The 25,226-nt window shown below is 34.5% G+C and overlaps 1 protein-coding gene across 2 annotated transcripts; it reads right to left on the bottom strand.

Moving 5' to 3' along the window:
- Nucleotides 1-805: 805 nt before the first annotated feature.
- On the bottom strand, nt 806-24,151 carry LOC108325956 (uncharacterized). 2 transcript variants are annotated; one of them, XM_052875276.1, is made up of 26 exons: nt 23,914-24,151; nt 23,683-23,763; nt 22,850-23,230; nt 19,803-19,957; nt 18,890-19,129; nt 18,489-18,598; nt 18,320-18,397; nt 18,145-18,245; nt 16,905-16,996; nt 16,387-16,517; nt 16,175-16,278; nt 16,018-16,095; nt 15,824-15,902; nt 15,498-15,666; nt 14,368-14,438; nt 14,024-14,104; nt 13,858-13,928; nt 5,141-5,237; nt 4,992-5,051; nt 4,825-4,879; nt 4,339-4,730; nt 3,464-4,272; nt 2,379-3,360; nt 1,537-2,097; nt 1,335-1,393; nt 806-1,212 (listed from the first exon to the last, which is right to left on the bottom strand). In XM_052875276.1, the coding sequence occupies exons 2-26, from the start codon at nt 23,736-23,738 to the stop codon at nt 1,011-1,013; spliced, it is 5,214 nt and encodes a 1,737-aa protein (XP_052731236.1). In that variant the 5' UTR covers nt 23,739-23,763; nt 23,914-24,151; the 3' UTR covers nt 806-1,010. The 2 variants fall into 2 exon arrangements, with proteins under 2 accessions (XP_052731236.1, XP_017414615.1); XM_017559126.2 differs by having other exon boundaries at nt 22,850-23,216.
- Between the last annotated feature and the right edge of the window lie 1,075 nt (nt 24,152-25,226).

Here is a 25,226-nt window from a genome sequence, read left to right as displayed (position 1 = left end):
AACGATACATGCATATATATATATATATATATATATATATATATATATATATATATATATAGACAATCATTTAATTCGGTTTTAATTCTTTGATTTATTTTATTTTTACATATAACTTTTTTTACGTTGAACTAATCACATAAACGTATTTCCAGAAGGTAAAAGCAAATTTAATTATATGAATAACATGTTGATACTCAAATTTTATTTAATTTAGTACATTATACAAAAAATCGTATTTACAAGCCGACGCTGCGCATGAATACTTTTACATATTTAATACATGTACATACATATTACATACAAATACAATCATTGACTTCTTTTAATTCATTCTTTAATACTGTTTTGAAACAAAATATTTGCATAGCTTGACTCAAACTATATATTTTCTATTTATTACTGAATATTTGCAAAAATAAAATCAATCAATTGATAATTTATATAAATGATTGTTAACAAAAGCTAAATCAATCAAATATTACACTAATTAAAATTATTTAAAAATTAATGCTAGTTAAAAATAATAGTCTAGTGATTATAATAAAGTACTTTAAAAATAATATTTTATACATTATACTTTAAATTAATTACTATATATATCTTTAAATTTATCAAAGAAAATGTAAATCATCCAGCACTACTGTAAATTAATGTCAGAGTAGGAAATGATGTGGAATGGTGGAAGTTGAAAAGTATGAATTGGAAGGTTTTATTGGTTCTAGAGCACTCTATATTGAATATTAAACTCAGGTTCAAAGGAGCCTAGGCAAATCCATTAAAAGATTGAAATTTGAAATCAAAGTTATAAAGCCGAAGATGATTCAAAACGGCAATTGGCATTAAAAAGGATGAGTTCGTATATATACACGTGATAGCTGATATTTACCCACCACCTATGCCCTTCACCATTCTATAAAACCAACTTAAATACCAACTAATTCTCCAAAATTGGATTAAAGAATGAAAAACAATGTTAGAAGAAACCTATAAAACCCAATTTGGGCCTTCTATACCCTTTCAAGTTTCTTTCTAAACCAGTCTGATATTCTCCTGATCTTGCCCAACAGCTGAACATTTTTTGTAATTGTAAAGAAGTCTTCGGCATTTGATAACATTACCATTATATCATGCTTGACACCTTCCACAGTACGATAGTAGTCATTCTCCAACCTTGACTGAATCAATTCAGGATAGAGTGGGACGGGAAACCTGTAAAACAAATCCAAAGATGACAAATTAACTCAGGCTTAACCTAATTGCTAGAACAAGATTGTGTACAGAACGACAGGCATATCAATCCTCTCTTTTTTCCTAGACAGAAACTTTGGTACCTGTTTGCAAACTCTAATTTTTCAGCTACTTTGTTCAATGCTTGGAAATCAAATTTCTCCTGAGTTGAGGGAAATACAAACAATGAGAAACGTTCCACCCACCACCCTTTCAATCAAAATTATAACTTTGCATCTTGCAAGTATCAATAAGCCTCTAATTCTGTGAAAGAACATAGGCTAATAAAGTTTTATATTTACTTACCCTGCGGTCTAATTTAGTGAAGTAGGAAAGCAGCTTATCTCTGATTGTGTGATCAATATGGGGATGCTTCCATTGAATCTCAGGATCAGGATCACGCAGTTCCCACGGACTATGCAGATGATTCTCGGTTGGATCATTCTTGTACTGGATCTGACACCGTTCCCAAGGACTATCAGGGAAGTCATGAGATTTGGCCTGCACTGAAATAATTCTACCATCCCACCAGTTTCCACCATCCCCGTCTCCATTTCTCCACCAGACCTTGCATTTATCTCTTGAAGACCAATTTCTCTTCATGGCAGTATCATACCATGTTTTCTCAACAACAAAATCAGAGAAGTCATTCAATTCAGGTAGGGTCAATTTAAACATTTTTCCATGCACGTATGAAGAAGGATCCACAAATTTAAGTTTAAGTTTACAACAGCTGTCTCCAGAGCCTGGGAGCTCAGCATACTCAAGCTCTTCAACCTTGCAAATTTCAGAAAAGCCTAGTCCTGTAATTGATCTCCATGGACCTGATTCAGATGATGCACATGACTCTAAGTACTCTTGATGTCCCTGGCAATCAAATATCAGGAAGATGAATTAGGAAGCAGATTACAAAACCAACCAAATAAGGATAAGAGCATAAACTAGGAAACAGATTAGGGAAACTTGTTTTCCAAGAGTCTATGAACTATTTATTACAAACCATAACGGGAAGATGAATTAGGAAGCAGATTACAAAACCAACCAAATAAGGATAAGAGCATAAACTAGAAACAGATTAGGGAAACTTGTTTTCCCAGAGTCTATGAACTATTTATTACAAACCATAACGGGAAAAAAAAGTAACCTACCTGTCTAAAGTACACAACTTCATCACCAAGTTGAGGAATATATCGGTAACTATCATCATGCATTGACAGCATCAGCCATGACGAATTTTTGACATGATGGTTTGACACCCTTCGAGTTAAAGAGCCACCAGGATTACTGGAAATATGTTCATCACGCCTATGTCTGGAAGTCCTAGTTCTACGATGAAGTTGATCAGACACTTTGGTAGAACAGTCTTCCCAATCAGATTTTCCCCTCGAACTTTGACCCCCATGAATTTTAACCCTTCTGTTTGAAGTGCTTGGCTCCTCAGAAGTTGTTTTTATCCTTACAGATCGTGATCGACGTATAGGATCACTTAAAACATCAGACAAACCAATTTGTAAACCAAGTTGATTGCTGAAAACAGAATTATGTTCTTCAATATCACAATCAAAAGATTCAAAACCATCTTGATTGACTTTTCCTTTATGCGACTTATCCCTTTCATGAACGTAATCTCTTCTCTTGTCAGAATATGAATGCAGTAGCTGTGGAGTACTAAATTTTCTGTCATCTTCACCTTCAGGTAAAAGATTAGGACCTGTAATAGAGGAATTTCCAGATATAACAATACCTCTAGCACCAGTTGAATCTGCCTTAGAACTAACAAATTTTAGTTTGCAAGGAGCTTCAGTTTCAGATGAAATCTGTTTCTTTTTAATAATTAGCTTGGTTGATTTCATAGGTGCTTTCATTTTCAGGTCACCAGCGTGGCTTGAGTGAACAGCTTCATTGTTTTCTATCGAGTCCTCCGCACATTTGCCAGACCCAGACTGGCTTTTATTAACACCATTGAACTTCTCATAACCAGATGTCCAGAAGGCATCAGCATTTGGCTGAGCATTTCCAGATGAAAAAGGTTCCGGTGAGGAAATTTTAAGTGCATCTTCAAAACCAGTCAGCCCTTTATTAATCATACTACCGGAAGTCTCTAACTTGCCAATCATATGTTCTGATCTCCTGCAAAACATGGTAGTGAAAAACATTGGATTCTGAAGACATTGCCAAATATAGAAAATGAAGCAGTATCATAAACATTTTTTTTACATTTATCTTTACTTACCCATTGGCATTGTGTTCGATATGGTCATCATTTTCAGCACCAGTCAGCAAAGCATCCCCTGATCTTGACAGTTCATACGTGTGTGTCTCCACCTTTCTGCACTGATCTGTGTTTTCCTCAACATATCTAGATGGATCCAGATTATTTGTAGCATTCTCAGTTTGAATCTTATCATCATTTTCATCTCCATTGTGCCTTTGGGGAAGTTCAGAATTAGTTGCAGTCATAGAAGATAGCACAGAGTCCAAAGATTTTGAATCTGGAAAAGTTTTATGATGGCATTCTTGGGGTTGAGGTCTAGAAGACTGACATACCATATTATCCTCAGTCTCACAAGTAGGTTTTGTGTCCTCTGTGGGCACACTCTTCTTAGAATCACGAAGTGAAAACTTAAGTACCAGTCTTGGTCTAGTTTCAACATTTGACTGGGATTCAGAGCATACAGGAGACTTCGACACATTTGCAAACTTTTTTAACTGAGACTTTTTAAATTCATCATGCTTCACGTCCATTTCCCTCTCAGGCTCACTAAAATCGTCCGGATCTTGGAAACTGTCTGATGATTCATCATTGGAATCATTATCTTCCTCATCAGTAGATGTTTCATCAATTTGAGAGAACATATGGCGAGCATTATGTGCAGCAACTCTCTGGGGTCTTGATCTCTTTGCTTTTGAAGATTTCCTTTTTGATGATTTTGAACTGCCCTTGGATTTCTTACTGGGTCTGTTACTTCCAGAAGTATTACCATTACACTCATCCAAATTCCTTTTTCTAACGCGCCTTCCAGAGGAAGTTGTTACCTCAACCTGAGAAACATTAAGATTAGATAATTTGTAATTAAGTATTGATCAAACAAAAAAGAAGACACTTACTCCAACGTTATGTTTTTTCCTTCTTGATCTTCTAAGGCCATCCTTATTACTAGAGTCATCTTCGCTGCACTCTAGATCACTAGAAGAGATGACACTCCCTTGTGCAGCTGCACTAGAAGTATCATCATTCACATTGTATTCAGAATCAGTATCCTCACTTACAATCATGTCATATTCTGGTTCCCATAACGTGGCATCTATGAAATCTGGTTGTGGCTCAACCATTACTTCCAAATCTACCAAAGGCATGACTGGGAAGTCTTGACCTTGGCTACCACTAAAATCTGGGCCGACAGCATATTTTATCACCGAAGGACGCCATTCAATGCCAAGAGCACCAAGTCGACGTTGCTGAAATTGACTCTGATAAGGTTCTGGATATGGCACCATGCCTGGTATAAAAGAAAAATTGTAAGAAATTAGCATCCTATTAAACATAAGAATTACAAAATAAACCACAACATACTAGAATAAAAAATAACATACTAGAATCACACAGAGGTTCCTGAATGTTTCTTCGATGTGGTGGAAGTTGAGTCTCCTGCATCAGATGTGACATAGGTTAGCTGGGTATGCCACAGAAAATTTCAACAATCTTATCAAGTCAAACATACTGACAATCAACAAAGTACAGAAGCACATCGACTATCAACCTGATCAAGAACATTTCCCAGAGTATCTTGAATAAGGGGTCGATAATCTCCAAGAAAAAACTGCCAGAAAAAAAGAGATAGACATAAATTTACTTTCCATAAAGTTTATATTGATTTCAAAAAAAGGTAGGGGAGGAATATTTTACCACCTGATCATATTTTGCATCTTTTTGGGACTCGCCTTGACCTGTGTTCAGAAAATATATTTGTCCAACATCATCTGAGAGCACAATTGATGTTCCATCCCTAAGATGACAACATTTTAACAAATTACACTGTCAGAGATCGTGATGGCTAAAAAAATGACAATTCATGTGTGACACGAAACACTAAAGATCCGCAAGGTAGACATATAGTCTACAGGTTTTTCCCATTTGGACACAAAGCAGCTTAAGCTCATAGCTTGACATAATTAATACACAAAAATGATAATGGTATTTCAGTGTTAGCATGGGTCCAGACAATTAAAATTGGTAATAACAAAGTAAAAATATTACACAGTTGAACTGAATATAGAACAGATAACTATAGTCCACATATGACAAGATAGCGGTCAAGTGTTCTTATTGGCTTTCACTTTAAAGCAACATAGTGGTCTAGTGTTTAATGCTTGCTCTCCATTCTTATATTAAAAATTGAATTTAAGCAAAAATGTTGAGGACACATTTGGTTTAAATTTAAGAAGAATTACTTTTAAAATAATTGATGCTAAAACAATTATTTCAAATAAATTAATATTAAAAGAATTAGTTTGGGTTTGAGTTTTAGAAGTTACAGTAGAGAGAAAATACAATAAAAACTGATGAGGACCTCAAAAGAATATCAAACATTTGAAGATAACGAATGGACGAGATGGTTACTCAAGAGAGAGCGATAGGAGCAAGATTAAAGAAGGTTGAATACCCTTTGAAGTCCTTAAAGGTGTATAATGCCTTCTATTTCATCCCTAAATATGTCAAAAATTAAAAAAAAGATTTGGTATTCCCGTTTGTCCTTCAAATGGATGACACCATCAGTTTCGCTGACATGGCACATTATGTGCTGTGTCGTCACCGTGTTTTTCACGTGGCTGTCAACCAAACTGAAATATAATTAATGTTAACATTTAATATTCAAAAAGTTTTTATGTCTTCAAACAAGTCCTTTTTCTTTTTCCTTTTTCTTATTGTAACCCATCCTTTCCCCAACCCATCACCACCACTCATCCAATTCAAAATTCTAATCCCCACAAACAGGATGAGATTTCGATTCTGAAGCTACTCCTAACAAGGGAACCCGTGTTCCTAAGTTAGGGTCAGCTCCAAAAATTAGTCCTGTTTCTGAAGTTGCTCCTAACAGGGGCAACTCTGACCCTGAGACGATCACATCTAGAAATTAGTTGTCCAGATAATTTCTTCCATATAAAATATCAATGGAGACAAAAGCAACCCAACCTGATCCATGAACAACACCAATGATCTGACCCAGGGGTAAGTGTTCCTTTTTCTGACACCCTTGAACATTTGGAAAATTCCTTGAATAATTGTGAACCTCATCTTGATGACTTGCCCATTGCTTTGAGGAAAAGAACTTGATCTTGCACCAAGTATCCTATTTCTCATTTTATGACTACTAAAAACCTATCTATGCAGCACCAAAGTTTCCTCTTTACCATTGATGCAATTAGAGTCCCTACTTCCGTTCAAGAAGCATTGAAGGATGAGAATTGGGTCCAAACCATGAATAAAGAGATGAGTGCCTTAGAAAAGCGCCAAACATGGGAAATTGTTAACATGCTACTAGATAAAAATGTAGTAGGATGCAAATGGGTTTATAATGTAAAGTATAAATCCGATGGCACATTAGAATGTTACAAAGCAAGGTTAGTTGTTAAAGGATTTACTCAAACTTATGGTATTTGATTATAAGAAGACATTTGCTCGAGTGACAAAGATGAATACAATTAGAATCATTCTCTCATTGGCAACTTATTTTGGTTGGGAATTGCAACAGTTTGATGTGAAAAATGCTTTCTTGCTTGGACAATTAGAGGAAGAAGCCTATATGGAAATTCCCGCAGGTTTTAGGCCTACTGAAGAAGAGAATAAAGTTTGTAGGTTTAAGAAAGCCTTGTATGGACTCAAGCAGTCACCTCGGTTTTGGTTTGGTCGGCTCACTCATGTTATGATCTCCATGGGGTTTCGACAGAGTCAAGGTGACCGTACCTTGTTCATCAAGCATTATCCAAAAGGTAAACTTGCACTACTCTAAGTCTATGTTGACGATATGATTGTTGCAAGAGATGATGAACATGAGAAACAAATCTTAAAGGAAAAACTTGCTTGGAAATGAAGTATCTAAGAAAGTTGAAGTACTTCCTTGGGATAGAAGTAGCTTACTCAAAGAAAGGCATCTTTATCTCCCAAAGAAAGTATGTTATTGATCTTGTCAAAGAAACTAGTATGATTGATTACAAGACCACTGGAGTTGCTATAGAACAAAAGGATAAAATTGGGAGTAATAAATAAAGGCCAATATCAAAGACTTGTTGGGAAGCTCATTTACTTAGCTCACACCAGATTGGATATAGCCTATGTTGTGAGTGTCATTAGTCAGTTCATACATGATCCAAAGGAGAGATATCTAGAAGTTGTTGTTGGAAGTCCCACATCAACTAAAGATAAGATCAATTTATAATATATAAGTGAGTGCAAACCTTACCCTATAAGTCAGTTTTATGGGGTTGAGTTAGGCTTAAAGTCCACTTCTTAACATGGTATTAGAGTCAGGTTAGAGCCTATCCTAGCGATATTTGTTGTTTGTTGGGCATGTTGTTTCACCCGCTATCAGGCCGTTATCGGACCACCCATTAATGTCTAGTCTCACACTCAAGATATATATATCTCGACGTGAGGGGGTGTGTTGGAAGTCCCACATCGACTAGAGATAGGGCTAATTTATAATATATAAGTAGATGCAAACCTCATCCTATAAGTCGGTTTTGTAGAGTTGAGTTAGGCTTAAAGTCCACTTCTTAACAGCGGTAAACAAAATCCTTCAATATTTGAAGACAAGTCCAGGACGGGGATTATTGTTCAAGAGAAATGAAAATTTAAAAATGGAAATGTAAATTAATGCAGATTGCAAGATCTATCATAGATAGGAAATCCACCTTAGGATATTGCATGTTCTTGGGTGAAAATTTGGTGACTTGGAGAACTAAGAAAATATTGTTGCAAGGTCTAGTGCAGAGGTTGAATTCTGAGCTATGGCACAAGGGGTGTATGAATTATTATGAATGAGAATTATTCTAAATGATCACAAGGTGGAATGTGAAGAACCTATGATCCTTTATTGTGATAAGAAGCCAACTATTAGCATTGCTCACTCTTGAATTTAGGAGAGAATATATTATTTTCTATTATTTGTCTCCTTACATGCATTGGATATATATACAAGAGCTCATTGAATGAGCAGCCTATCCTACGGAACAAATCCCTAAAATTGTGAGATTGTTATTCTAATAATAATAGCAATATACAGGGAATATAACAAACTAAATACATGGAAATAATATTTAAAGTTTCCTAAAATATATTTTGACACTCCCCTTCAAGCTGGTGAATAAGTGTTTTCCATTCCCAGCTTGGATATAATTCTTTCAAAATTACTGCCGCTCAGTCCTTTGGTGAGTATGTACTGGGTTGTGTGCTATACTTATTGCAGATTTATTATCACAATATAACCTCATTGGTTCATCCCACTTTATCCTTAAGTCTTCCAATATAATCTTTAGCCATAAAAGTTCACATATTCCTTGGGCCATTGCTCGAAATTCTGCTTCAGCACTAGATCTAGCTACCACACTTTGTTTTTTGCTCTTCCAAGTTACTGGGTTTCCACCAAGAAAGGTACAATATCCAGTAGTTGACCTCCTATCCACAGTTGAACCTGCTTAAGACTGGCATTCTTATTTCTTTTGAACAAAATTCCTCTTCCCGGAGTCCCTTTTAAATACTGGACAATTCTAAGTGCAGCTTGTAAATGTGCTTCCTTTGGTTGGTGCATAAATTGGCTAACTAAGCTCACAGCAAAGGCAATATCTGGTCTAGTGTGAGATAGGTAAATGAGTCTTCCCACAAGTCTTTGATACATTTCTTTATCCACATAAACATCCTCCTCTACACTTCCCAACTTTATATTTGGATCAACAGGTGTACTTGTTGGTTTGCAGGCTGTTTTACCTGTCTCCTGTAGCAAATCAACGATATACTTTTGTTGGGATATGAAGATTCCTTTCTTGGAATGGGCTACTTCAATCCCCAAAAAATATTTTAGCTTCCCTAAAGTCTTGATTTCGAATTCCTTGGCAAGGCATTGGCTCAACCTTTGTTGTTCCTTTTTATCATTCCCAGTAATAATTATATCATCCACATAGACCAATAGTATTGTCACTCCCCTTGAATCAGAATGTTTGATGAATAAAGTGTGGTCCCCTTGGCTCTGTTTGTATTTAAGACTTGTCATAACTTTGGTGAATCTCCCAAACCATGCTCTAGGTGACTGTTTCAACCCATATAGCGCCTTTTTTAATTTGCAAACTATGTTGGCCTCAATCTGTCCCGTATACCCGGGTGGTATTTCCATGTATATTTCTTCTTCAAGATCCCCGTGTAGGAATGCATTTTTAACATCAAATTGTTGCAGTTCCCAATTGTAGTTTGCTGCCAACGACAAAATTACTCTAACCATGTTCATTTTAGCAACTGGTGCAAAAGTCTCTAAGTAATCCACTCCATATGTTTGGGTGAATCCCTTAGCTACCAACCTTGCCTTATACCTCTCAATAGTCCCATCAGCCTTGTACTTCCCTGTATAAACCCACTTGCACCGAACAGCCCTTTTTCCAGGTGGTAGGGAGACTAGTTGCCAAGTATTGTTTTTCTCCAACGCCTCCATTTCCAAGTCCATGGCTTGTTTCCATTTTTTGTCAATTAATGCCTCAGATACAGAAGGTGTAGTTGTGGTGTTTAGGCTTGTGAGAAAGGTTTTATGGGTAGGTGAGAATTTTTCAAAGGATAGATAATTTGTCAAGGGGTAAGGTTGTTTTGGTGCATGTTCTGGTTCCTTTTCTAATTGCAATTGGGAGGTCTAAATTATGATCCATCTGTTCTACTGGTTTTTCATAAGGAAATTCATCACAAGCAGTAGAGATAGAATTTATAGGATCAAAAAGAATTACCTCAGGTAATGTTGTAGGGTTGGATTCTTGAACATGAGTAGATCTTGGAATGGCCTTTTCTCTTCGTGTGTACACCAAATCTTTCCCAAATTTTGTATTATCATGAGGTTTAGTTGCTGGTCCTGCAGATTGAGGTATTTGATTTACCTCTACTTGTTCCTCTTCAGCTTCAACCTCACATATAGTTGTCATATCCTTTTGAGTTTTTGTTTCTAGTCCAAAAGACAGATTTGGTAATATCAAAGGTTCATCTTCCTCTCTTAAAGTCTCCCCCTGAAGATGAGATTGGTCAAAGTAGCTTACTCGTTCATTGAAAGTAACATCTCTTGACACAAAGAATTTTTTGGATGGGGGATGGAAACACCGATACCCTTTTTGTGTGGCTCAGTACCCCAAGAAAATACATTTTATTGCCCTTGGGTCAAGTTTTCCTCTTCCATTACTATGAACATGTACAAAGGAGACACACCCAAAAATTCTAGGTTGAAGGTTATTTGTATGGATTATATGTGGGTAGAACGAGTTTAAGACTTCCATGGGACTTTTTGAGGATAAAACAGTAGAAGGTAATCTATTAATCAAGTAGCAGTGAGAATGGCTTCCCCCCAAAATCTTTTTGGAACATTATTTTGAAAAAGAAGAGCTCTAGTTTGATCTAATAAGTGCCCGATCCTTGGGAGCCTCTAACCGTGTGTTTTGATTGCAGCCTTCATTGCTGCCTAACCCTAGAGTTCCATCACAGCCTTCATTGTTGCCCAACCCTAGAGGTCCATCCCAGCCTTCATTCCTACACATTATCAATCTTCGTTTTTTTGTGCCTTAATTGCACATTTTTGTAATGGCTGAAATGGAAAATGTAGACAAGTTCCAAAGTATGGGAGAATTGCAGAATGTTCATTCAACTTATAGATTGAATGGAAAAAATTATCTTAAATGGTCTCAACTCATTAAGACCATTCTAAAAGGGAAAGGAAAGGTTAGCCATCTCACTGAAGATGCCCCTGCGGAAGAAGATGCCAGATTCAAATCATGGGATGAAGAAGACTCCATGATCATGGCATGGCTATGGAACTCAATGGTTCCGGAAATTAGCGATACATGCATGTTCCTCACTTCTGCAAAGGCTATATGGAATGCAACAGAGCAAACCTACTCTAAGGCAAAGGATGCTGCCTAGATTTATGAGGTGAAAGTAAAAACAATGGCAACCAAACAGGGCACTAAAACTGTCACAAAATATGCTAATCAACTCAAATCTTTATGGATGGAGTTAGATCATTACAGGGTCATAAAGGCCAAGTGTTCTGAGGTTTCAGCCATTCTAAGAGAATACATTGAACAAGATCGGGTGTATGATTTCTTGGTAGGCCTAAACCAAGAATATGATCAAGTCAGAATCCAAATATTAGGCAAGGAGAAGGTTCCTAGACTCAATGAAGTAATGGCAATTATTTGGAGTGAAGAAAGTAGAAGGAGTCTAATGCTAGAGACCCCAATTGCGAATAATTCAGCAATGCTTGCTGAAGGAGCAACAGTCATGGTTGCAGAACAAAAAAAAGTAGGTCCTCTTCCAAGAACAGAGAAGAAAAATGAAGGAGTTTGGTGCACCTATTGCAACAAGCCACGTCACACAAGGGATAAATGCTGGAAGTTACATGGAAAACCTCAAAGTAAAGATTGGGGACACAAAGGAGGCCTTCCAAGGAGAGGGGGGCAAGCTTATGTTGCTACTGGTCCTGAAAGTCAGGAAGGATCTGTACAACTCAACCATGAGGAGTTAGAAAGAGTGAGGTCCTTTCTTAGTAAATTGAAAAAACCCACAAGTACGTGTTCATTGACATACTCTAGTAAGTTTCCATTTTCTTGTGGATTTAATGTCTCAAATACCCCCCATTTTCTCATTATTGGATACTAGGCTCTGATACCATCTTGAATTTAGGAGAGAGAATATATTATTTTCTATTATTTGTCTCCTTACATGCATTGGATATATATACAAGAGCTCATTGAATGAGCAACCTATTCTATGGAACAAATCCCTAAAATTGTGGGATTGTTATTCTAATAATAATAGCAAGATACAGGGAATATAACAAATTAAATACATGGAAATAATATTTAAAGTTTCCTAAAATATATTTTGACACTCACAATCCAGTTTAGCATGATAGGACCAAACACATATGGATAGATAGACCCTTTATTAAAGAGAAATTAGATAGTGACCTTATCACTACTTCCTACGTCCCATTTGGACTTTAGTTAGTAGATTTGTTACAAAAGGTCTTCCCACCGAGTGATTTTATGATCTCATATGCAAGCTAGAAATGATAGATATCCCATTCACCAACTTGAGAAGTGTTGTTAGTTGGATATTAAATGCAGTACAAAAAATTTGTTGGTAGCATGTTAAATTACTAGAAGTTGTTAGAAGATTCTAGAGATCTCTTGTAATTATTACTTTAGGGTTTGAGTTCTCTATATATAGAAGTGAATATCCTGTTTTGAATCAATTGAATAAAAATCTTCATTCTTTTATATTATTTCTTTCTAGTATAGATATCCATTACCAGTTTCAGGGGGAGTTTTGTTAGTAGGATATTAGGTTTATTGTTAGAAGTTGTTAGAAGATTCTAAAGATTTCTTTGCAACCAATACTATAGGGTTACAATCCTCTATATATAGAGGGTGATGTATTGTTTCAAATTAATCAATTACATATAATCTCCTCTTATTCAGATTAATCCTTTTCAAGTGGCCCTACAACGGCTAGATGTCAATATAGATCACTAAATGTTATGCTTCAAGATGAGATATATATGTCTCACCCCTCTGGCTTTGTAATGATTAGTCCTTGGTATTCAAATTAAAGAAGGCAATTTATGGTCTCAAATGGACTCCTATAGCCTAGTTTGACATACTGGAATCCACTGTTACAGTTTTAATTTAAGGCTACAAATTTTCCATTCTCTTTGTTTGTCTATTCACAGTCCTGCATTGGTCCTCATCTTTGTCTATGGGAATGATATAATTGTCACTACAACAATTATTTGCTGATTCAGTCTTCGTACTCTCTTGCACCCTGTTTGGATAGTCATCAAAATATAAAAGAAATAGGAAATGGTAGAAATTGGGATGAATTGAAGTGGAATTTTAAAGCTGTTTCGTTAAATGGAATTAAGACGAGAAGAATTATTTCTTTTTAGTTGTTTAATTAGATTGAAAAATGAAAGGAAAAAATTAGTTGTGTGGTGTACTTAGTGTGGTTTTACTTTCAGGTTCTTTGTAAGGATATAAATAGTGAAACCTTAACTCAGTTCATTTTTCAGCATTTATAAAAATTTCTATTATCTTGATACCTTAACTCAGTTCACTTTTCAGCATTTATAACATTTTCTTTAACTCTCAGCTCTATTATCACTTGACAGCGAATACATAGCTGTAAAGTTTGGATCACCCTAATGAGTTTCTGTACCAAACAGATTATGAAAAGTGAAAGACAGATGGGTGTGGAAGACATTCACTGCGTATCACCAAAGTGAGGAACAAACCAAAATCTATTAAGAGAAAAAAAATAGATACAAGAATGGAATTATTAAATGAAAAAAAAAAAGACCACTCAAGACAAGTATTCTAGATACTTACGGAGAAAACTTCCCATCAACCAACTTAAAGCGTCCAATTTCATACGTTCGAATTGGTATGCCCTCCCATATCTGGAAAAATAATATACCAGAAAAGAATAAATTAATGTATTGCAAAGAATGTTTAAACCTTGAGATTTTTAAGGACCCAAATAAAAGAAGCTTACATCCCAAACAATGGTTCGTCCATCATATCCAGCACTCATAGCTATTCGAGGGTTGAAAGGGTGAACATCCAAAACATAAGACTGCCAACCATTAAAGAATCACAATTTAGTCATGATATGATTGTACAAATTCAAATCAAGAAAGAAAAAAATAAGAGGCTATAACTTAACCCAATAAGAAAAGTATGAGAAAATTTCAACTTTTAGTCCAACAAATAAAAGTTAAGCATGTTTACCAATGGAGAAAAATTAGCCCCACACAAAATACAGAAAGGATGGGGGTAGAGAAAGATAGATGACAGATTTTGCAGATTCTCAACCAAAAAAAAAGAATTAGGTCTTACTGATTCAGTATGACCAGTCAAAGAGTGCACTAAGCTTCCATCAACTGCATTCCAAACACAGATTCTGCAATCTTCAAGAAGAGAAGACAAGTACTCAGTTAAAGCAAGCAACAACCTTCTCTCCACATCAAATAACATAAGATTGATTATCTATACAAGAGAAGGGAAGGGATCACAAAGTTGTGAATGTATGCTATGTCAAATGAATAAAATTATCATGGCAATTATCAATCAATGTGATTGGATAATATTGCAAATAAAAGGAGTTCTACGTTGGTTAAGAATGAGAGCAGCAAGGGGGGTATCACATAAGCAAAAGATGTACAAGTACAAATTGCCTGATGGGGATAATAAAATATCAATTGCATAGTAAACCAAGGAACATATAGATAGTATATAATGCTTAGTGATATATGAAACAATAGCAAGCATATTCTCTACCCCACAATCCACATGGTATAAAAAAATCAATTGTGACACTAAACTGATAATCTCTACGCCATGTGGTGGTTATAAAATATCAATTGCATGTGAAACCAACATACATCTTGAGGCAATATAATGCTTAGTGATATATGTAAAAGCAGCAAGCAGTAGTACACAGTAGTGGCAAGTAGAAAATTATGCATGCTCTGTGGCAGATTTGTTTATAAGAAAATCCAATTAGACAACTTGGATCCTTTACATATTCCAACTACTGTTCGGACCTCAATTTTGTTGCACTGATAGAATACTCGCAATATCCAATATAGTTTCCACTTTGATGCTTGTCTAGGCCTCAATTACCATGAGGCTTAAACTCACAACCACAAAGGGTTTGAGCCCCACAGTGAGCACCAAAGACACTTTTTAAGAACAAAATCATAAAGCAACAATCTCTCAAATGTAGTGAGTCTAACAATATAGTGTACTTGAGGCCAGAAAAGTTCTATATTATGTAACTGTAGTTAGTTATCATATCAAAGAGTTAGTATTTAAAACAACAGATCTGCAACAAAGTGAATTGATTGTGATTGACCATGATTTGCATACAAGGTGCTACCAGTTTAATATACTTAAGTATACAAAAAATGTATAATTTGCAGGTTAAAATTTCCCTGCTACAGTATTTCTTTTAGCAAGTACATTACCCATAATAGCTGCAAGCACAAAGCGATTGTCCAGACTCCATATAATCATATTAACACCACGAGGAGTAGGTAGCAATCTCTGCCTTGGACCACCTCGTGGAGGTTGGGGAGGCAGCGGTGGTGGTGGCACTTTTAGATGATATGCACGAGTCCAACGTCCTACTTTTCCCTGAAACAGAAGAGGAAAACATATTTAACATGGAAAGCAAAGGGGGAAATGAACCTACTCATGCCACATAGATCCCCAAAACAATTCTGGAAAAGAAAATGTCTTCAAGAATAAAAATAGACCAAAATTCAATGGTAATCCAATTAAAGGAGCTCACATGAGATTTCCGTGATCTGGGAACCCATATAATTGCACTTCCATCACGAGAGCAGGTAACTATGTTATCATGACAATACCTGAAATATTATGACATAGGTATGCAACATATATTTAGTAATGAGAGAAGGGGAGTTGTTACATTAAATGAAACTAACCAGGGTAGAAAAAATTATAGCAAGCGCTAGCATATACCAGAAATTTCGAAACTTCAGTGTATTTTCTTCTTTCCAAGGGTCAGATGTTAAAATTTTTGAAGCCACAGAGCAACCACTGCATGCAGAATAGCAAAGATAATAAGGATCATTACAAAGCAAAACAAACAACCATAGATCTAGCTGGGATGGCTAACCTAAACTGTACATAATTAACATCATTTTCGTGACCAGATAATAAATCCATCTCATGTATTGGTTGTTCTGAGTCATCAGTGCTGGGCTTCATCGCACTCCACACCTGCAAATTGCAGTAATTTTCAACATAGCATAGAAGCGATATTAAATAAGCTAATAGTATTCCTGAGAGAAAATAGGAAATTTGTGAAGAGCACACCAATAAACCTACCCTGGCAAAAGTATCAGAGCTACCAGTAACAAAAACAGTTCCATTAGCATTATATGCACAACAAAGTACTTGATAGCTTTGTTGACCATTGCTTGAGGATGGCAAACTAGCTGGTGGAGCATTGCTCTTCCCTGCAAAAGTTTATAATTCCTCAATAAATAATAACCTAATAACAAAAAAGTAATTATTTCAGTCAGCAGGTCAGACTACTGATCTGGAAGGTTTAAGTAACAAGTCATCCATTTGACCTAAACTCGCATAGTTTGACTTGAACAAGATTTGATAATTCCATCCACTATTCCAAGTGTAGTGTTTATTTAAACAAACGTGTTGAAATATAAAAAGATCTTTTTTTATTTTTATATTGGATTTAGATTATAATAGAATATAACTTATCCAACTTAAAAACTGAATAGATTGTACCACCATATCAAATTTAATATGGTAAAAAATGCAAAACTCAGCCACTTCCAATTCCATGCCTGATCTGTTAACAGAAATATAAGCAATTAACTGACCATTTATAGCATCTGGAGGCCGAGGCACATATATTCGGGGATTGTGTGAGTTCCTTGCATCCCATATTCTACAAGTTCCATCGTCGGATGACCTACATAAATCATAAAAGTTAGATTATTAACACTACAATGATGTATATGTGTGTAAAATAATGAAGAAATTAGTACAACCCCACCCCCCTAAAAAAATGAAAAGAGGTCTGAAGTTGAGGATGTGATCACAGACACGGATCTATACAAAGGCAAGTGGATACAGCAATGTAAACAATGGTAAGCAGCATCTAAACTTGTGGGAATGAGGAAACAATGCAATAGATTATCAGTTGCTAAGAAAACAGATGCAAATACAGTAGAGCTCTTGATTTACAGAACTTGATGACAAAGAAATGACATGGGGATGGCACCATTCTGAGACGAAGTTGAAATTAAAAGGTTTTAAATATTCAGGAAAGGAAAGAAAAGAAAGACTTTGAAAAATGATTTTATTCATATTGTAATGAGTTTCAATTTGATGATAACTTGATAAACATGAGGTATTAACCCTTATTTATACCAATACTGGACTCTTAATCCTAAAGAACAAATAACTTCCAAAAGATAAGATAAATCCTTAAGAATAAGGATCCTAGAAGACAGATTTAAGATGTGATAAGTTATTATATAATATATGAACAAGATAGCATAAAATACTTTTCATATATTCGAACAGAAAAACTAAGTATAGTTGAATTTATTATAAATAAATAATTAATCTGCACAAGAATGAAATCATGAAATATGTTTGTCACATGACAGGTGAATCTAAAAAACATACAAACTTTGTAACTCATTTGGAATGGGGCAAAGAGATTCAATGTCATGCAAAGGAGTATGTTAAATTCACAACATTAGTCTTAGAGAATGAGCTTTAAGTCTAACTCAACATCATAAAAATGAGCTTGTAAGTGAAATTTACACTGACTTATATATTATAATTTAGTTATATCTTTAATTGATGTGAAATCTCTAACAATTATTATTTAGTAAAATAATAAATATCCAAACAAAACACTTGGTTTAACAAATAAAAAATAGTAAAGATTTTTGTATGACACAGAACATGACCTTAGCAACTGTTTTACAATTCAATTATGTATGAATGAAATAAATAGATTAACATCAAGACTTATCTATTCTGAGTCTCAAGAATCACTAGGACAATGTATAGAAAGGCAACAATAGGCCTAACTCCTAAACTTACGATAGCAGCTGGTATACAACACTGGGACTAAAAGTAATAGTATTAACAGCTCCTGTATGTCCCCGCAAAACTGATATTGGCATCCCATCTGGTAATCGCCACTGTTGTAAAGCAAATGTCAACTTAGATGCCCAAGGTTTGCATGACAACATACAAATTAAGCTATACTACTTACAACTCTAATGACAAAATCATTTGAAGCAGATGCCACCAAAGCATTGTTTGAGCTTACAGCCAAGTCAGTAATATCACCCTTCAGTTTAATAACAACAACATCAGATGAAATGATAATAAAAGGAAAACACTTGTCAAAATTACTTCCATAAACTATATTTTTTACTCACTTCATGTCCACGGCAACTAGCTAAGCAAAATGCAGTTTCCATAGACCAAATCTTGACAAGACGGTCATCGGAACCACTAATAACAAATCTCCCTGATCCGTCAAATATGGCTGCAAGGTAAAATCATTTTTTAAAAATTTATAAACCATTAGTCCATCTATGAATGTAATGACTTATATGCATCTAAGTTCATAAGAAATCAACATTTAACTTCATAAGGAAACTCTAAGAAGAGAAAGCAACAATTATACTATAAAAATATTGGAATCAACTCTTATTGGTGTCATGTGATGCACATCTAAGTAGTGACTTTCATAAGAATAACTGAACATGAACTCAGATAATCCAGCTGCATAAAGTCACCATATTAATAGTAAGTTTAGAAGAAGAGCAACACATACCACAATAGACAGCCACACGATGCCCCCTTAGTTTTTTAATATTTTGCATTTTTTGCACCATAGTAGATGGTTTGGCAATAGCATAACATGCACTACGAATAGATGGAGCACGATGGTGTTTTGTAAAACCACCTCCAATCTCCCTTAAACTTAGCCCTTGAACCTGATTAGCCTTCATGTGAGGCCAGCGCATGTAAAGTGGAGGGCTCTTCACAAGCTTGTCAGCTGTTTTTCTATCACCTGTACATACACAGGAATAAAAATAGAGTAAATATCCCATTCCTCCACATATCTATTTTGTGATTAATGTTGGGGCATGGCCAACTACAGCAACTTCCAGACATATTTAAATCCAACTTTGTTAATACAAGCTTCAGACCAGAACAACATTTGTCAAAAGGGAACACCAGGAAGAAATTTTAAACTGTAGACAACTACCTAATCAAGTTTTTAAATGTTTGGGATCTTAGACCTTCACATTTTAAACATGCTAATGACTACTTGCCACACAATGATGACATTGTATATGCTAGTACCAATCTTGGTGCAGAAGACCAAGGATGGCAACTGTAAACCGTGTACATATATACCGTGTACATATATAGAAGCAAACATAATTACGTAAGATTCATGTCTTCAATCAATTGTCAATTTTATCAAAGCATATAAATCAAAACAGGGTTTGATACATACCCACTCCTAACCTTTAAAGCAAGCCCTAAAATATGAATCATTGCCTTGAGAATATTTCAAATAACTAACAGAAACTCATTAATAAATGTGTATAAATTGCATATTCATTAAATTCATATAATAGACTGAAATTGCAGACATTATTTTCAGTTTATGCTTTAATGACTTGCGATCTTAGCTTGAATGATCAAGAAAAAGATTACTGTAACTTATCACGTACTGTCAAGAAGCGAAAATGAACCATATCCAAGTAAAGTAGGAACATCAACTGCATTAGGGCTACTTCCTCCAAGTTTTCCATGCAAAGGATGGACCGTACTCAGCATCAATTGTTTCAGAAGCTTTACTAAGTGATCCTTAGTTATATGAGGATACCTAGTAATAAAAAAAAAGATGAACAATAATTAAGACTTAGGTGATATCAAACAGCAGCTAAGAGAAAAGATTTCAGAACCAAATAAGAAAACATATTTGGATTAAAATATGAAGCATTCTCTATTGGAAAGTAATCTCTAGATGGAGATACCTCTAAGAGTATTAATCAGACACTTCCAAAATAATTTTATGTTCGTTTTCTATTTTTAAAACAAACAATTCCAATATACCAAAATTCAAATAAATAAAAATTCTCTCTAAATGCTTAATAGCAATAAACATTTAAGTATACTGACATTGACCATAAAATTTGGCAGCCTTTTTTTAAATGATAATCATTCATATGCACTTAAAGGTCAAGTGATAACCCATCTAACTGAGAGTAGCAGTCAACTGTCAACCATTCAGAGATAACTATAGTACAGAGTATCAAAGTACCACTATATGTTGAAGTTTAACACTTTGACTCACGAAAATACAGGTTTATTTACTTTATATGTATATTTACTATATCTGTATTTATTCTCCAAGGAGATCTTGATGAGAAGGTATACATGGAGGAACCTGTGGGATTTACTGTTCAAGGGGAGTTGTTTGATAAGGTGTCATCTTCACAGGTCCATTTATGGCCTTAATACGGCTTGGGTGTTTTTTTGTTGTCATCCAGCAATTTGGAATGACACGAAGTAAAGTTGAACATTCATTATTTTAACATTATTTTTCCCCTGGATGCATCTACCTAATTGTTTATGTGATAAGGAGGGTATAATCTATCCAAAACAATCTTGTTCAGAAGTTCCAGAAAAAAGAGCTTGGTAAATTGTGGTACTTCCTTGGTATTGAAGTTGTTCAATCCAAGGGTGGTTTGGTCAAACTGCAGAGGAAATATGCTCTAGACATTTCGGTAGGCATACCAATGGACCCAAGTATCAAACTTGTACCACACCAAAGAGAGTTGAATTCAAATCCTAAAAGGTACAAATAGTTAGTTGGTAAACTAAATTATCTCATTGTGACTTGCTTGACATTGCCTTTGAAGCGAGTGTAGTAAGTCAAATTATTAACTTTTTTCTGTCAAGACCATTGGGATGCAGTTGTATGGATCCTAAGATATATCCAAAATAAATACCCCTAGCATTATTTATGAAGATAAAGGGAGTCCTCAAATTGTTGGATATTCTAATGTTGATGTATAGGTTCACCTAGGATATATGCTCTATTTCTAGGTATTGTGTTCCTGTTGGGGGAGATTAATATCATAGAAAACCAGGAAACAAAAATGTTGAGCCAAAATCAAGTGTAGAAGCAAAATACAAGGTAATGGTTTTAGTCACCTTTGAGCTCATATGGCTAGAGCAACTGCTCAAAGAGCTTAAATTGAATAAAATTCCAAAACTGACCTCATATTTGACAACCATATAGCATTACGTATTGTCTTTGATCTTATCTTTTATGAATGAACCAAAATTGTCATTTCATAAGAGCAAAGGTGTAGTCTAAGAATACCATCACTAGATTTGTAAATGAAAGTGAATAGTTGGCAGACATATTAGAAAGGGATCAAGGACCAATCATAGCTGCAACCTAATCATATGACTTGTATGCTCCATCTTGAAAGGAAGTGTTATAATTATGGATCTTTACAAAATAAGGTGTAGATATTCATAATCAAGAATATATTTGCATTATTAGGAACATAATTATTATTTCTAGTATCATACCTTTATTATTAGAGTACATCAAATCTCCTCATTTTTTTGTATTTATTCCGTTTTCTCAATATAAATGAGGCACTCGTACTGTCACAAAACATACAATTTCAGCTCAATGTCTCTCTATTTCTATGAACATATGCACGAAGCAAGTTCACAAGGATATAGCATATAATATTTTAAAAGAGTCTTTTCAATGTAAACAAGTATATGCACCAAACTATGATCACCTTATCACAACATCTTCCACTTCAAAAAACATGTTTTGTTACAATTTTCTATCACTTGAAAAATTAAGAAAATAGTATGATGTTTTTCTAACTTTATCATTTGGTAGCTCCACTAAATAGTTGAGAGACTGCATTAATGAAGTGATCATACTTTGAGACTTTTGGGCCTTTAGGGGTGGTTGCAAGTTTTAGGTTTTGGGTTTTCAAAACAAAAACATGTTTGACAAAAATGAAGCTGAAATTGCTTTTAACTCTATTTCAAAACACTTTTACATTCATTTTCAAAACTAAAAAAAAATATTTGTAAATTTGGTTTATTGTTTAACAAAAATACATAATTGCTACCCATGGCAAATAGCCCTTCTCATCATCATCACGTGCACTGCAACCACCATTTAAAAATACCTTTAAACTAATTTAACAATTAAAGAAAATTTTAAACTAATTTATTTTGAGATCAAAAAATTTATAGAGAAAAAACTAATTATCAAAAACTAAAATTTATTTTTTTAAATATGAAAACTGATAGTAGTTTTTTAAATCTAAAAGCTTACAACTACAAACCATCCCAAAAGGACCTTTAACTTATAAGTAGCTTGTTCAAACAAAACTACAATCTCTTATTGTAATTAACCATATATAATAACCTTCTTAATCCCAGAGTATAATCTTAAACAACATATATTTTGGAACATAGGGAATAAGTATGTTTCTCGTTTACTGATATAATGGAAGAAAAAACGAGCTCAGGCTGATATAATACATGTTTCTGGTAGCAGTTAAAAAACATACTAAAAGTGGATCATCTTTCAACATGAAGTGTAACGAAATTTAACTTCCCACTTTACCAACATCTTGCCCCCGTAAAAAAGTATCTATATTGAAAAACTATGCATAAAAAGTACAATCTCACATGGTAATAAAATCATCAAATATAAAGCAAAAAATACCTGCCCACTAAATTGCTATAATCTAAAGGTAAAGAGAAGCCATCGTCATCTTCTTCGGCATCATCCCCTCCGAGGTCACCACTTCTTGAAAACCAAGCATGATATCTTCTGGGTAGAAGTTGATGCTCTAAAAGTTCTTCCTTAAAATGTAGAAAAGTTCGCCTACATGGTCCCGCAGACAAAAAGTGCATGATTAAAAAGTAAACCTCCCTAAGGTCTATATCCAGATCAGTCGGAACAACTCCCACATCCCCAGGGGGCGCCACCATTTGATCCACCTTATTTGAAACACTTAAATGTGCAACACTAAGCGAAGATGCACGACAAGAAGATTTGCCCTTCCGAGAATCCATCTTTCTAAAACACCCTGCACATAACAAACTACAGTGCATAAAATGTCCTGAATAAGCTACAAACTCCAAAACCAATCCCTGAAAAACAGCAGCATACATACATTGTGCACTATTGCATCGTCACATCGTACAACACAAACTTTGGCTTAACAATATGACATCACCACATCATTCCACACAAACTATGGATTAACAAGAAACCTATCCGTTATAAATCTAAATTGAATTGAATTCAAAACAAGCGTCACTCTTCTAGTTCTCCTGCATGTATGGCAACGAAGAGAGTAATTGATTAAGGTAAAACCTAACCGACGTCTAATCAGTCTCGATTTAACATTTAGTAGAAGCAAAGATTTAAAAGGAACTGGCAAGTCGCAAGTCGACGACGCCTGGGAGCTCGCGCAAAGTGAAAATAAAAGAAAGCGAAACAGTAAACTGAATAAACAAAAGTAACTGAAAATCCTAAAGAGGAAGATAGACCTCGAAAACGGTTGAAGTTGCAGCTGCGAAGAGGGGTTGCACTTCAAAAGCCGCATGCAGATTGAAGAATGAGGGCAGAATCTGAAACCGAAAGGTGTTATTTATTTACGAGGTGGAACGGGCACTGTTCTCAAGAAAGGGTTCGGGAGTGTAATTCGATTGAATATACAATTCCAAAAATGCAAATCCAGAAACTGCAAGAAAATTAATCGAACTTCCATCACCACTGACCTCTTCTGTTACGATGGATTTGGTGCAAGTGATTAACTAGGTCTTGCACTTGCAAGGGGATGGAAAAGGAAGAAAGGAAAAGATAAATCCCTTTCGAATTGGGGCTCTTGTTTCCGAAGCAATCTTGCGGTGTTTCTTGGGTGTCCGCGACGGAGCCGGGAAGAGAGCCGAATGAAATTTCAGGGGATTTTATTTACATAAAATTTGGAAGGATTTTATAAAAATATTAATTTCAAGAAATTACGTTCAAATAAGGTAGGAAAATATAACTCGCTCACTGTATCTTGCAACAGACCAAATAGGTCAAAATAAAATCTCGAGTCTTGAGAAGTTAACGAGATTTTGAGAATTCGGGGTACTGCGGAGATATGCTCTCGAATCGTTTGCTTTAAATGACAAATGTACCCCTACGTGTCGTTTGTTTTGATTTATTTTCAGCAATAATCACTTCAAAAAAGTTATTACGTAACAGCATTTTTTTCAGAATATGTTAATTAAACTATACGACATCATCATTATCCTTATTATAATATAATAGAGAATATAAAACAAGTAGAACGTAATAATATGTACTTAAACAAAATTTTCATACAATAGCATTAAAATACATTCATTTATAAATAAATTACTTAATATTGATTTTTACTACACTATAACCCATATCTGTGAAAAATATAACATTTTCTCAATTACAGCGTGCTCTTATTTAGTGTGAACAAGAGCTTGCTTCAAATTTTTTAAGAAAATAGATTAAGTTTAAAAATATTATTTCAACATATATCATAATATCATGTATATATATATATATATATATATATATATATATATCATTAAATTGTTTTATAATTATGCCCTGATAGGATATAGTACCCTTTTTATATTTATTTACTTTTGATAAATTTTCATCTTGAATATCTGATAACAAAATTTATTGATAAAAGTTTCAATATTTTATTAAGACGTTTTTATAAATTATATTAAATTCATGCAAGAACATATTATATCTTTGAATAACATCTTTTGCATAAATCATATCAATATATATCGCCAATCGACATGTTGGTAAATAATAATCCAATGTGAAAACTTTTGACCGATTGGTAAACATAAAATAATTATTTGGCGTGCAATAAAAATATTTATTTATTATTTATTAATATTTATTTAAAATATATTTGTGAATATTTTAAAATTTCATGAATATACGTGGATATTCATAAATATTTAAAATATGTATTTTATGAATTTTTAAAATAAAATCTGTGACATCCCAAAATACAGTCTTTAACTATATCATAGAATTATTACATTTA

This window comes from Vigna angularis, chromosome 3 (assembly GCF_016808095.1).
Source record: "Vigna angularis cultivar LongXiaoDou No.4 chromosome 3, ASM1680809v1, whole genome shotgun sequence".
NCBI lineage: Eukaryota > Viridiplantae > Streptophyta > Magnoliopsida > Fabales > Fabaceae > Vigna > Vigna angularis.
The sequence above is the reverse complement of the archived record's forward strand: the minus strand, read 5'-3'. Positions and strand labels throughout refer to the sequence as shown.